General features: G+C 45.8%; 1 protein-coding gene across 1 annotated transcript in view; it reads right to left on the bottom strand.

Moving 5' to 3' along the window:
- The window catches only part of PPM1E (protein phosphatase, Mg2+/Mn2+ dependent 1E), a 73,515-nt gene that overhangs the window by 6,463 nt on the left and 54,867 nt on the right, over positions 1 to 12,185 (bottom strand). Inside the window, exons 2-3 of the mRNA XM_064729459.1 lie at positions 6,873 to 6,991; positions 1,557 to 1,756 (exon numbers count right to left, since the gene is read on the bottom strand). Coding sequence (XP_064585529.1) covers positions 1,557 to 1,756; positions 6,873 to 6,991 — 319 coding nt within the window. The remainder of the gene's footprint in view (positions 1 to 1,556; positions 1,757 to 6,872; positions 6,992 to 12,185) is intronic.

Genomic DNA, 12,185 nt, shown 5'->3' with positions numbered 1-12,185 from the left:
CCCTTCACTCCCTCAGTGGAAAACCTCCTCCTTTCCTAGGATGCAAACCACTGACCTGTGCCATTCACATTCTCTGAAAAAATCCCTTCACCCAGGGCTTTTCTCCTGGGAAGCTGAAAGGCAGTGAGAGAGGCCTCAGAGAAAAGAAAAATAATTCTTATCTCATTTGCTTCTCCTGTGCTGTGCTCATGTGGAATGTGTTTGGAGATTGTTTACCCACAGGTGATTGTTCCATTGGACTCTGCTGTGAGTTGTTTTCACTCTTTGGCCAATTGGGGCCAAGCTGTGTTGGGACTCTGGAAAGAGTCAGGAGTTTTCATTATTATCTTTTTAGCATTCAGTAAGTATCCTTTCTGTATTCTTTAATATAACCTAGTATAATAAAGTAATAAATTGTTCTGATAAGATGGAGTCAGACACATCATTCTCTCCCCTCGTTGGTGGACCAACATTTACAATATTGACCACAGAGTGTGTGTGTGTGTGTGTGTGTGTGTGCTCACCTCGAGGTTGAAGAGCCTGGACTGGACTCTGGAAAGAGTCACGAATTTTCATTATTATTTTAGCATTCAGTAATTATCTTTTCTTCATTCTTTAGTATAGTATAGTATAGTATTCTTTAATATAACCTAGTATAATAAAGTAATAAATTATTCTGATAAGATGGAGTCAGACACATCATTCTCTCCCCTCGTTGGTGGACCAACATTTACAATATTGACCACAGAGTGTGTGTGTGTGTGTGTGTGTGTGTGCTCTCACTTTGAGGTTGAAGAGCCTGGACTGGACTCTGGAAAGACTCACGAATTTTTATTATCATTTTAGCATTCAGTAAGTATCCTTTCTGTATTCTTTAGTATAGTATAGTATAGTATTCTTTAATATAACATAGTATAATAAAGTAATAAATTATTCTGATAAGATGGAGTCAGATGCATCATTCTCTCCCCTCGTTGGTAGACCAACATTTACAATATTGACCACAGAGTGTGTGTGTGTGTGTGTGCTCACCTCGAGGTTGAAGAGCCTGGACTGGACTCTGGAAAGAGTCACGAATTTTCATTATCATTTTAGCATTCAGTAATTATCTTTTCTTCATTCTTTAGTATAGTATAGTATAGTATTCTTTAATATAACCTAGTATAATAAAGTAATAGATTATTCTGATAAGATGGAGTCAGACACATCATTCTCTTCCCTCGTTGGTGGACCAACATTTACAATATTGACCACAGAGTGTGAGTGTGTGTGTGTGTGTGTGTGTGTGCTCACCTCGAGGTTGAAGAGCCTGGACTGGACTCTGGAAAGACTCACGAATTTTTATTATCATTTTAGCATTCGGTAAGTATCCTTTCTGTATTCTTTAATATAACCTAGTATAATAAAGTAATAAATTATTCTGATAAGATGGAGTCAGACACATCATTCTCTCCCCTCGTTGGTGGATCAGCATTCACAATACTGACCACAGAGTGTGTCAATTCTCACAGAACGTGTCAATTCTCACAGAACGTGTCAGTTCTCACAGAATGTGTCAGTTCCAGGTGTGAGCTCACCTCGAGGTTGAAGAGCACGTTGAAGTCGGGGATGCAGACGTGCTTGTCCTCCATCTTCCTGCGCATGTTCTTGATGGCGTGGATGGAGGTGTCGTAGTAGCGGTGGGGCTTGGGCTGCAGGGGGAAATCCTTCACCCAGCTGCTGCAGATCTCGTGCAGTTTGCTGTAAACCAAACGGGCCAACTTCACCGTCTCGATCTCTGAGGAAGGCACAAAGCACAGATGAAAGCCTTGAGAGTGTTATTAAGGCAGAGTTTTCTCCCCTGCATACATTAGAGAGATGAAACAAAACCATTTTAGCCAGTTGATGTCAGCAGGGAAATTCTGGGCTCTGATGCATGAAAAGAAGAAGCCAAAGTCACCATAATCAGCATTCATCAGTAAGCAGCTCATTGTTTGTTTGTCTTTTTAACTTAAACAATTCCCTGTGCCTTTGGGGAACTCATTTGCAGCAGCAGGGACAATGAAAGGCAGGAAAAGTGCTGGGTCCCTGGCCCTGCCCAGGGCGTGCAGCTCTGGCAGGGACTGTGTCATGGCACAGGGTGCCACCTACAGAACCCACCCTCCCTGACAATGACACACTGGGTTGGGACCAAATTCTCTGTTCTAAACACCATTTCATTGCAGAGCTGAGGCAAGGCAGTGGAAACAATCTGCAGAAATTAGCAGAGTGATTTTAAGGTGTTTTGTGCACTTTCAGCATTGCACAGGTGCCTTCTTAGCTATTCCCTGATTTCCTATTATTCCCATATTCCTGACAAAGGTGTGTCAGAGAAATCTGCATGAGCAAATGACAAAACCATAAAGGCCTCAAATTTCAGAAAATGCTGAACTGGCACTCCTGAGAAATTGTCATTTTAAAACGTGAAAACTCAGGCACTTGACATTTGTTCTGAAATCCAGGGGAGGAAAACAGGAAGTCAGCATCAGAGCTGAACACATCCCCATCTCTTTGTTCCTGATGGCTCACCAAAGGCAGGATCCTCCAGGCTGAGCAGCAGCAACCCAGGAGTGCCAATCACTCCTGCAGGAGGAGGGGCTCACGCAGGGAGCAGAGGGAGCTGCAGCATCTCTCACTTCACAGGAATTCTGTACAGAGCCTAAAAGCAGCATTTACAAATTCCTGTCCTAGCTCTACAGTGAGCAGGGGCCCGGATCCTTAGGAATAAATATTGTAATATTGTCCTAGTTCTGTTGATTATGGGTTGGTTCAATCAAGAGGCATTAAGCTGAAAATACACTGGATAAATAACCAAAAGGAACCTTGGCTCCTTGATCACACAGCTTTAAAATAAAGGGGTGGAAATCAAACACTGCCACGGTGTGAGTGGGGGTTCCTCACCCCACCTGTGCTGCTCTCTCTGGGGCCACCAGAAATCTCTCTGGGTAATGTATTTAAAGAGGGAACACATCCAACCTGAGGTGTCCAAGTTGTATTTTCCAGAGGACAGCCCACAGAATTTGCTCTCCCATTCCTCAGGTCCAACCTGAGGTGTCCAAGTTGTATTTTCCAGAGGAAAGCTCACAGAATTTGCTCTCCCATTCCTCAGGTCCAACCTGAGGTGTCCAAGTTGTATTTTCCAGAGGAAAGCTCACAGAATTTGCTCTCCCATTCCTCAGGTCCAACCTGAGGTATCCAAGTTGTATTTTCCAGAGGAAAGCTCACAGAATTTTCTCTCCCATTCCTCAGGTCCAACCTGACATGTCCAAGTTGTATTTTCCAGAGGAAAGCCCACAGAATTTGCTCTCCCATTCCTCAGGTCCAACCTGACATGTCCAAGTTGTATTTTCCAGAGGAAAGCCCACAGATTTTGCTCTCCCATTCCTCACATCCAACCTGAGGTGTCCAAGTTGTATTTTCCAGAGCAAAGCCCACAGATTTTGCTCTCCCATTTCTCAGGTCCAACCTGAGGTGTCCAGGTTGTATTTTCCAGAAGAAAGCTCACAGAATTTGCTCTCCCATTCCTCACATCCAACCTGAGGTGTCCAGGTTGTATTTTCCAGAGGAAAGCCCACAGATTTTGCTCTCCCATTCCTCACATCCAACCTGAGGTGTCCAAGTTGTATTTTCCAGAGGAAAGCCCACAGATTTTGTTCTCCCATTCCTCACATCAAACCTGAAGTGTCAAAGTTGTATTTTCCAGAGGAAAGCCCACAGATTTTGCTCTCCCATCCCTCACATCAAACCTGAAGTGTCAAAGTTGTATTTTCCAGAGGAAAGCCCACAGATTTTGCTCTCCCATTCATCACGTTCAACCTGAGGTGTCCAGGTTGTATTTTCCAGAGGAAAGCTCACAGAATTTGCTCTCCCATTCCTCACATCCAACCTGAGGTGTCCAAGTTGCATTTTCCAGAGGAAAGCTCACAGATTTTGCTCTCCCATCCCTCCCCACAGGGCAGACATGGCAGAGTCACCTGTGGCACCTCTGCAGGAGGGTGCCTGTGAACCCAGGGCCCTGCTGAGATCCTCACTGCCCTTCCCAGGGGACCCTGGGTGGTGTCAGCATCATCAGGAGCTGCTCGTGAGGTTAAAACAGGAGAATAATAAAATGCCAAATAAAAACCTCCCCCTCACAGCTGGAAATTACTCATCAATTGTTAATGCTGCCACGCTGAGCCAGAGCTGACTCAGCTGGCACTGCAGTTGTGTCATGGAGAATTTCATTTCCCTCCTGCTGCTCCCAAATCCCCAAGGTTGGAGGGAATGCTGAGCTGCACCACAGTGAGTGGGAAATCCAGCTCAGGTGTTGCTGTTCCCAAAGATGACAGGGCAGAGGGAAGGTGGAAAGGATACCAGGAATCAGGTCCTGCTTTTTAGTGCCATGTTTTATGAGCTGTGTTGATAACATGGACAGGTCAGAATCAAGGTTTCCCTTCATCTAGGAGCTCTAGATCCCTTTGGATATCTCTAGGATCCATCTCCTAGAACGTGGAACAACTGGGTAATGGACATTAGGATTTGCTTTGTGACATCTCCTGGAAATTTGATCCCACCACCAGTTCCCATGGTCCTGCTATCCAGCCTCTGCTGGTTCCTTAACAAAGCCAAACTTCCACAAGATTCTCTTCCTCCACAAACAAACCCCAAATTTAAATGTCCTTAACCTGACCTTGCAAACAAGAAATCCAACATCACTCAGGTCTCATGGAAAATCTCTTGCAGCTGGAAGGGAAGAGTGACTCAGATACCCAAAAACACATGGTCACCCCAAACACAACAGACCCCTAATCCTGCAATCCTACATTTGTGGACTCCAACCAGTTTTTCTTCTTGTAAGATTTGCATTCTTCTGTCCTGGAGTTTCTCATTTCTCTCCACACCAAGAGCTGCTTTCCCCACTCCTAAGCACAGGACATGATTTGTCACGTTGCAATTCTCAGAGTGAAATGTGCCACTAAGGAAATTTGAAATAGCTTTTTTTTATCTTTCAGCAAATTCAAACTTGAGGCAAATCAGGTAAATGTCTCCTTGTATTACACAGAGTAAAAATCTTTCTGGGTTCATAAAAACCTGACATAGAACTGGATATTAAAGCCAGGCAGTGAAATTCAGCTTGGTTTCACATTCTGCAGCAGCTCAAACAGCATCAGGGCACAGTGAACTCTGAGCATCAAACTCCAGGATGTAGAAATCCCATTTTCACCACCTGCCACACTTTGCTTTGCTTTCTTCCAAAGCATTGAAGCATTGAATTCTCCCACGTGGCACCACTGAGGGCAGATCTCCTCTGAGCACCAGCCCAGGCCTCTCCAGGACTCCTGGAAGGGTCTCCAGGCTGGAGCTGCTGCTGCTGTCACCAGTTCTGTCTGGCTTTGCTGGGCCAAACCTTGCACTTGAAGCACTGATGGAGCAGCTGGGGCTGCCCTGGATCCCTGGAGGTGCCCAAGGCCAGGCTGGATGGAGCCTGGGGCACCCTGGGATGGTGGAAGGGGTCCCTGCCCATGCCCATTGATCTTTAGTGTCCCAAACCTTTCTGTGATTCTGTCATTCCTATGTCCTGTTTTAGAAAATGATCACTTAGATTATTTGAAATTGCAGGGTTGGTATGAAGCTGTTGCTTCACTACAGGCCAGAGGATTTCTCTCTTCCTCTCCCCAGAAACCCTCACAATTTAACACTCACACTGCATCAGCACAGGGATATTTTATTTCCAAGTATCCTCATTATGACAATTCACCTCAACAAACTGCATCTGGAGCCCTATTCTTAGTGCCTGCTGCAGTCTGTTCCCATCTCAATCTATGTTTGCCTCTGTCTTACAGCCTTAGATATATTTAAATGTCAATTTCTGTAGGTGTGAGGGGTTTGTGGTGGCTTTTTTCCCTTTCTTTTTTCCCTTTTTTGTTGGATTCTGTAGATATTCTGTGTGGAGGCTTAGTCAACATTTCCTTGGAGACTGTCAAATATTTATGCAAGTTTCAGAGATCTCAATTTGAAATTAATGAAGGCTGCTCAGCCAGAACAATGACAAATCTATTCCATTTACCTGCTCAGCAGGAGGAGGCAGCAATACCTACAGAAAGAGAACCCAGAGCAGGTTTTTCTGTTCCTCAGGTTTCCAAGGGTCTCTGGGGAATACAGCAAAATCTTCCTTTTTGAAAAGCCAGATTTATAGATCCTCCTTTCCCCCAGAATAATTTCCAGGATTTTTTAAATCAAAAAAAGAGGGGATGGACAAAGTAGGTTGGGGATATTTTCAAGATCAAATGACAGAACTCCTGTTACTACATGTGAGAAACATTGGTTTTTGTTGTAATGAACAACCCAGCTAATTTTCAAGGTTATTTAGGCCAGCACACTCCTGAAATGAATTAGGGTGCATGACCTTGAGCTGGAGGCTGCAAAAATCTTGTCAGCCAACACAGATAAATGAGAAAAAGGAATTTTCTTCCTTTTAATCACAAAATCTCTTTATACTACCTTTTGCTAAAACCATAAAAAAACCCCTTACAAGCCATAGTAAAAACCACACTGACTGAAATAATTCAGAATTAAATTATCTCTTCCCACATATATTTGACTTTGCTCCAAGGATGAGGGAGGACAACTGGCACTTGCCAGCAGAACCACATTGTATGAAGTGCTGAGAGAGAGATTCAGGGCCATCAGCAGACACAGCCACGAAAATGCATTTAATAGAGTGATTCCAAAGGTTTGATTTGAGCAATTTGATCTCTGTAGCTCTATCAGAAGGGGTGGTGAGCTCCCCATGAGGCTTTTTCCATCCATGTGGGGTGTTTCTGTCCCAGAATTGCAGCCCAGGGGTGGAATTTGGGAATTTGGGGTTTGGGAATTTGGGATTTGGTGGCACTTACGGATGATGCCGTCGGCGTTGTCCACGTGCTTGGGCAGGAAATGCGCCGAGAGGTCGCTCTGCAGGACTTCATCTGACGTTGCTCTGGCTAAAGCAGAGGCCAGGAATGAGGGGCAGTTACTGGAAAGGAAAAAGAGAAAGCACAAAAAGATGTTTTAGTGTGATTCAGCCAGGTAACATGAGTGTGTTTTTCACCAAGGTTTGCCTGAGTCCTGCAGCAAGACCTCAGACTCACTGATGGGTTTTGGTTGCCCCCTTTCACTCCTCTGTTCCCTGGTTCTTAAGTTTTAATGTTTCAGTTCATAACCTCTATTTAAATTCTTTTCAAATCTAGACTTGAACCCTCCAGAGTCTGTCACACCACTGTACATTTTTTACATATGTATGGTACAATTTTAACTCAGGTTAAGTCCAGTTTCTCCTAAGATTTGGAGTTGGGGTTCCAGAATTCCTCAGATTTCAAAGTGTCCAAAGGCTCCCTAAGGGGCACTGGAAGTTCAGGTTAACCCACAGGGAGCTGATGTGCATAAGGTAAAAAAGCTCCCTCAGGAATGATTTCTACCCACAGTGAAGTGGCTTTAATTCACTGTAGTTTAATTAAACCTGGTATCCCCCAAGGTTAATCAATCTATAGCAAGCCAAGGCCACTTTAATGTACATTCTCTCATTCAAGAGGAATTTAATACCTCTTAATTTATGTATAACTTTGCATTTCCCATTGGTCAGCCCCAACTTCTCCAGGTGTCTCCTGCTGACACAGCCTGAAACTTCCAATTTCCACAGATTTTAGTGGGATAATGGTGTCTTTCCCAATACATCCACTGTCACAGGGCCATAAAGAGACACAGAGCCAATTTCAGCCCAGAAACCATCCATCAACCACAGAATTCCAAGGCAGAAATCCAGAGAACAGGCAATAAACAACAACACTTCCTTAACCTGTTCGTTCTGTTCAACATATCTATAAATGATTAAGGGATAAGATTAACAACAAATAGCTTTGTCTAACACTGTTAGGAAGCTCTGGGAGTCACACACAGCGCCTCGTTAGGGCCCCACCCATCCGAGGATTTTCCCTGGAATTCCCAGGCAGGATTCCGGAATCAGCTGCCTCAGGGCCGGCCCTTCCCAGCCCAGGCTCCGATCGCCCCGGCCCAGCCCAGCCCAGCCCAGCCCGGGGCTCCGATCCCGGCTCCCCTCAGGGCTCCGATCCCGGCCCTTCCCAAGGCTCCGATCCCGGCCCTTCCCAGCCCAGCCCTGGGCTCCGATCCCGGCGCCCCTCAGGGCTCCGATCCCGGCTCTTCCCAAGGCTCCGATCCCCGCCCTTCCCAGCCCAGCACGGGGCTCCGATCCCGGCGCCCCTCAGGGCTCTGATCCCGGCCCTTCCCAAGGCTCCGATCCCGGCCCTTCCATCTCATCCCGTTCCCATCCGGAGGAAAACTCCGGCACATCCCCTGCTGCTGGCACGTGGAGGAGCTGATTTCCTGCCTTGTTTTTTTTCTGTCTTTATTTGGCTCACAAAGAGCAGGTTTGTCATGCTGGTTCTGCTCATGTTCCATGAGATTCCCCAAAAAGGGAGAGGTCTCAGTGCCCGGGATAGCAGAATTATCCCAGCAGTTACCAGCAGGGCACCCGCAGGAACCTGAGCTGTTTCCAGTCCGAGGTTCCCCTGACCAGCTCCGTGCTGAAAAACCAAACTTGTTTTGTGTCACTTCTAAAGAATATTCAGGAACATCCACTGATGGGCCAAGAGGGAACCTGGTTAGGAACGTGGCTAAAATAGACTCAGGACTAAACAGCAAAGAATAAATAGCCGAGAGGGGAGGAATTTCTGCTTTGCCTGGGCCTGGGAGGGGGCACAGCAATGTCTGTGGATACCCAGAGCCATGAACACTTGTATCTGAAATTTTAGGTATTATTTTCACTGCAGTGACCAATGGCACAAGTGAAGGTGCATTTACAGGGGGTGTAGCAGGTCAGAGTATTTCCCCCCAGCTCCAAGTGCTGTTCACGTGTTCCATTTCCACACAGCAGCTCTATATCCAGCCATAGAGTGCATTTCCATTACAATGCTAAACCTACACAAAAAGCTGCTAAAGATGTTATTAGATAAATTAAAGGATTTTGAGTACATCCTTCCTGATTCTCTGGCAGCGTAGGTGTGTTTAGAACACCCACAGTTGCATTGTAGCAATCCTGGAATAACTCTGGGAGGGTATTAAGTCAAGCCTAAAAGTGCTCTGCTTCCATGAATTGAGAAAACCAGTCTGAGGTGGGTTTAATTCAGCCCACATATTATTATGTTACCAGCTTAACTCCTCTCCATCCTGATAGCATTAAAGTGGGGAGGACTTTCTAAACACCTTCCCTGAGCTGTTCCTCTGTGCTCTGAATCTAATACAAACTCTCCTGAAAATAAAAGAGATGGCAAATTTGAAATTCATATTGCGAGGGAGTTCACTGCTGGGGCTTGAGCAACTGATCAATTTGGAGGGGAAAGGTAGAGAAAACAAATCAGCTGAAGGCTTTCCTTCTATGTCTGGCCACTCTTTGTCCTAATAATAACAGCTGCTGGCCCAGGAATTAATTGCCCTTGACATTTGTTGATCACAAAGCTTCTTATGTGGCTGCGGCAGGGCTGTGCCATGTGAGCAGGGAGGTGCCCACACGCAGACAGATGATTTCCCCTTCCTGATTAGCACCTCTCAACATTTCCTTCTCTCCCTTGGCTCCTCAGAGCACTTTTAGTTGAATTACTTTTTCCCTTCAAGGAACAGCAGATTGCACTGGAGGTTTAAAATAGCTGTTGAAGGCAAACTGCTCTGAGGACACTTCATTACTGCTCCACCAAGACAAATGAAGAGCCAGCTCTGGGATCTCTGTTTGCAGCACCAAAGTGAGCACTCAGGTGAGCAGGTACAGCATGACACAAACAGCAATCCAAGGGGGAAAGTTCTCCCTCTTCACAAAACCCAAAATTATCACCAGGATCCCTGGGGACAGGGAGGAGCTCCCACCCTGCTGCTGGTGTAACCAGGGGTTACCTGCTGGCTCTGCAAAGAAATTCTTCTGCCACCTTCTAGATGCTCAAATGTTATTAGTCATGAAGTCTGACAAATTGAAACTGGGAGGGCACAGTCTTGTTTAGCAGAGAGCTGAGAGCTAAAATGCCTTTGTCTATTCATAGCTGTGCCACTAACTCAGCAGCTGACCTTGGACGAGTCACTTCGCCACTCAGACCTTCATTCCTCATCTGCAAACAAGGAATGAGAATGTCATTTCCTCAGGGAGAGGAGGAGGAGGAGGAGGAAGGCAGTAGAAGGCCTAAATCCGTGTTTGTGAAGTATTCTGGAATTTCTTGCTAAGAGCCCAACTGAAGGGAAAAATACCAAGATGAGAGTGGGAGATATTTTCAATCTATAGGAGATTTATACTTTCATACTTCTGATAGCTTTCCTTAGTGTTTTTCTCACTCTTTTCTCATAACTGCCAGAAGTGCTAAGTGGAACACGCAGGCAAACAACAGCTCTGGGTAACTCACAGTGTCACCAACAGCTGCAGGAGAGGGGAAAACCAGCAAAGAGAGACCTCAAGTTCTTGAAACTCACATTTCTGAGCATTAGCGTTGCTGATGGGAAAATGAAGCTGCAGCCCCTGCCTGAAATCCACAATGAGGGCACCAGGGCTGAAAATCCCCAGCCCTGTCATGGTCTGGGGGAGCTGATGAGGCATCACTAACCCAAACAAACAGGGAAAATGGACCAAAACGAACTGGGGCTTTCAAGAGGCAAAGAGGGCAGTAAATCACAAAATGCACAGTGTTCCTGTTACCTCAGGAATCCCCTGACACCACAGAACAGCAATTGTTTTAGTTAGAATGAGCAATGATTTAAATAGAAATGCTATTCAATCTGCTGAGACACAAACAAATGCACAGGCAAACAGGATAAAGCAGCATATTTGGTTTCACCCAGCAATCCAAGACCCAGAACATGACCTGAAAAGAACCAAGCACAGCACATTCCCCAAAGGCCTGTAATTTACTGTGGTGGTAAAAGACTTTGTAGGGATGACAAATGAACTGCACCCTTTCCAAAAGACATTCCAGCAGGGATGCACTTTGGGAAACTCCTGCTCGTGTGGCCAGTTGCAAGCTCTTGTTAGAAAGCAACTTCTGCCAGATTCACTTTAAGAAAAACCTCATTTGTCCCCTGCCTGTATTTACAAAACATTCCCAACTCTCAGGAGACCTTCCAGATGGAGCTTTGGATACAGCCTGGAAGCTTTTTGAAGAAGCCTTTAAAGTCTTTATTATTGCAGGTTGCCATGCTGAGAAGTGCAGAGCAATGAGCACAGAAATGCTTTGGGGAGCTCCTTGGGCTGTTTCCCCACCCTCCCTTCCTGCAGCTCCTGTTTCTGTGGCCATCCAGAGGCACCTGGAGCACTGAGGGGCTCCTGTTTGTCCCCAGGCTCCTCCAGGTCACCCAGCACTAGAGGGGAATGTGCAGTGAAGCATTCCAAGGCCCTGAAATGATCATGGCTGCATCCTGTGGATCTGCCCAGCAGATGCTGTTTCCAGCTCCCATCTCTGCAGGTTCTCCTCTCCTGACTCCCAGAGCATCCCTGCCCTGTGCTGTTCCACTGCTCTGCACAGCTGCTGGAAGTTCTGATGCTTATTTAAAGCCTGGTCACGCTGGACAAATGGAGTATTATTATTTTTTTTCCCCCCTTAACACATGGTGAAACCCTGCACTAGATTTATCTGCTGCAGTGAGTTACTAAAAAAAAACCTGGCACACACACACACACACATCCAAAAATAAGAAACAAATAGAAAAAACAATGCACCTTTTACAAGCTTGCATAACCAAAGCTCCTTGAGAAGTCATTTGAGCTGGCAGTGGTGAGACAGTGAAGATGTTGATAAATCTGTTTGAGGGAGCTGCAAACGTGCTACCCAAGGAAGCTGCTATCTATAGGCTCCCAGAGACAGCTGCCTGCTCACATCCCTGCCAGCCTGTCCTTGTGCTGACAGTTGGAAGCAACAGAAATATAACACACAGGCCTTGCAAAAAGACGCTTCAGATACATTTATCATGCCCCTGTCCATGCAGACACTGCATTCACCACATTTTTAACCTCCTGCTTTCTGCTCACTGATGTTTTCCAGGCCTGTTTTGTATAGATATGTTTCTCTAGTTAAGTCTGTCTTAACTGGATGTGAAAAAATACCCAAAGCAGAGGAGCACTGCTCATCAGAAAACCTCTGCACAGCTGGGTGAAGATGCTTCACCAGGGGAAACCCTTGGCTTTT

Source organism: Zonotrichia leucophrys, chromosome 19, assembly GCF_028769735.1.
Source record: "Zonotrichia leucophrys gambelii isolate GWCS_2022_RI chromosome 19, RI_Zleu_2.0, whole genome shotgun sequence".
Taxonomy (NCBI): Eukaryota; Metazoa; Chordata; class Aves; order Passeriformes; family Passerellidae; genus Zonotrichia; species Zonotrichia leucophrys.
The sequence above is the reverse complement of the archived record's forward strand: the minus strand, read 5'-3'. Positions and strand labels throughout refer to the sequence as shown.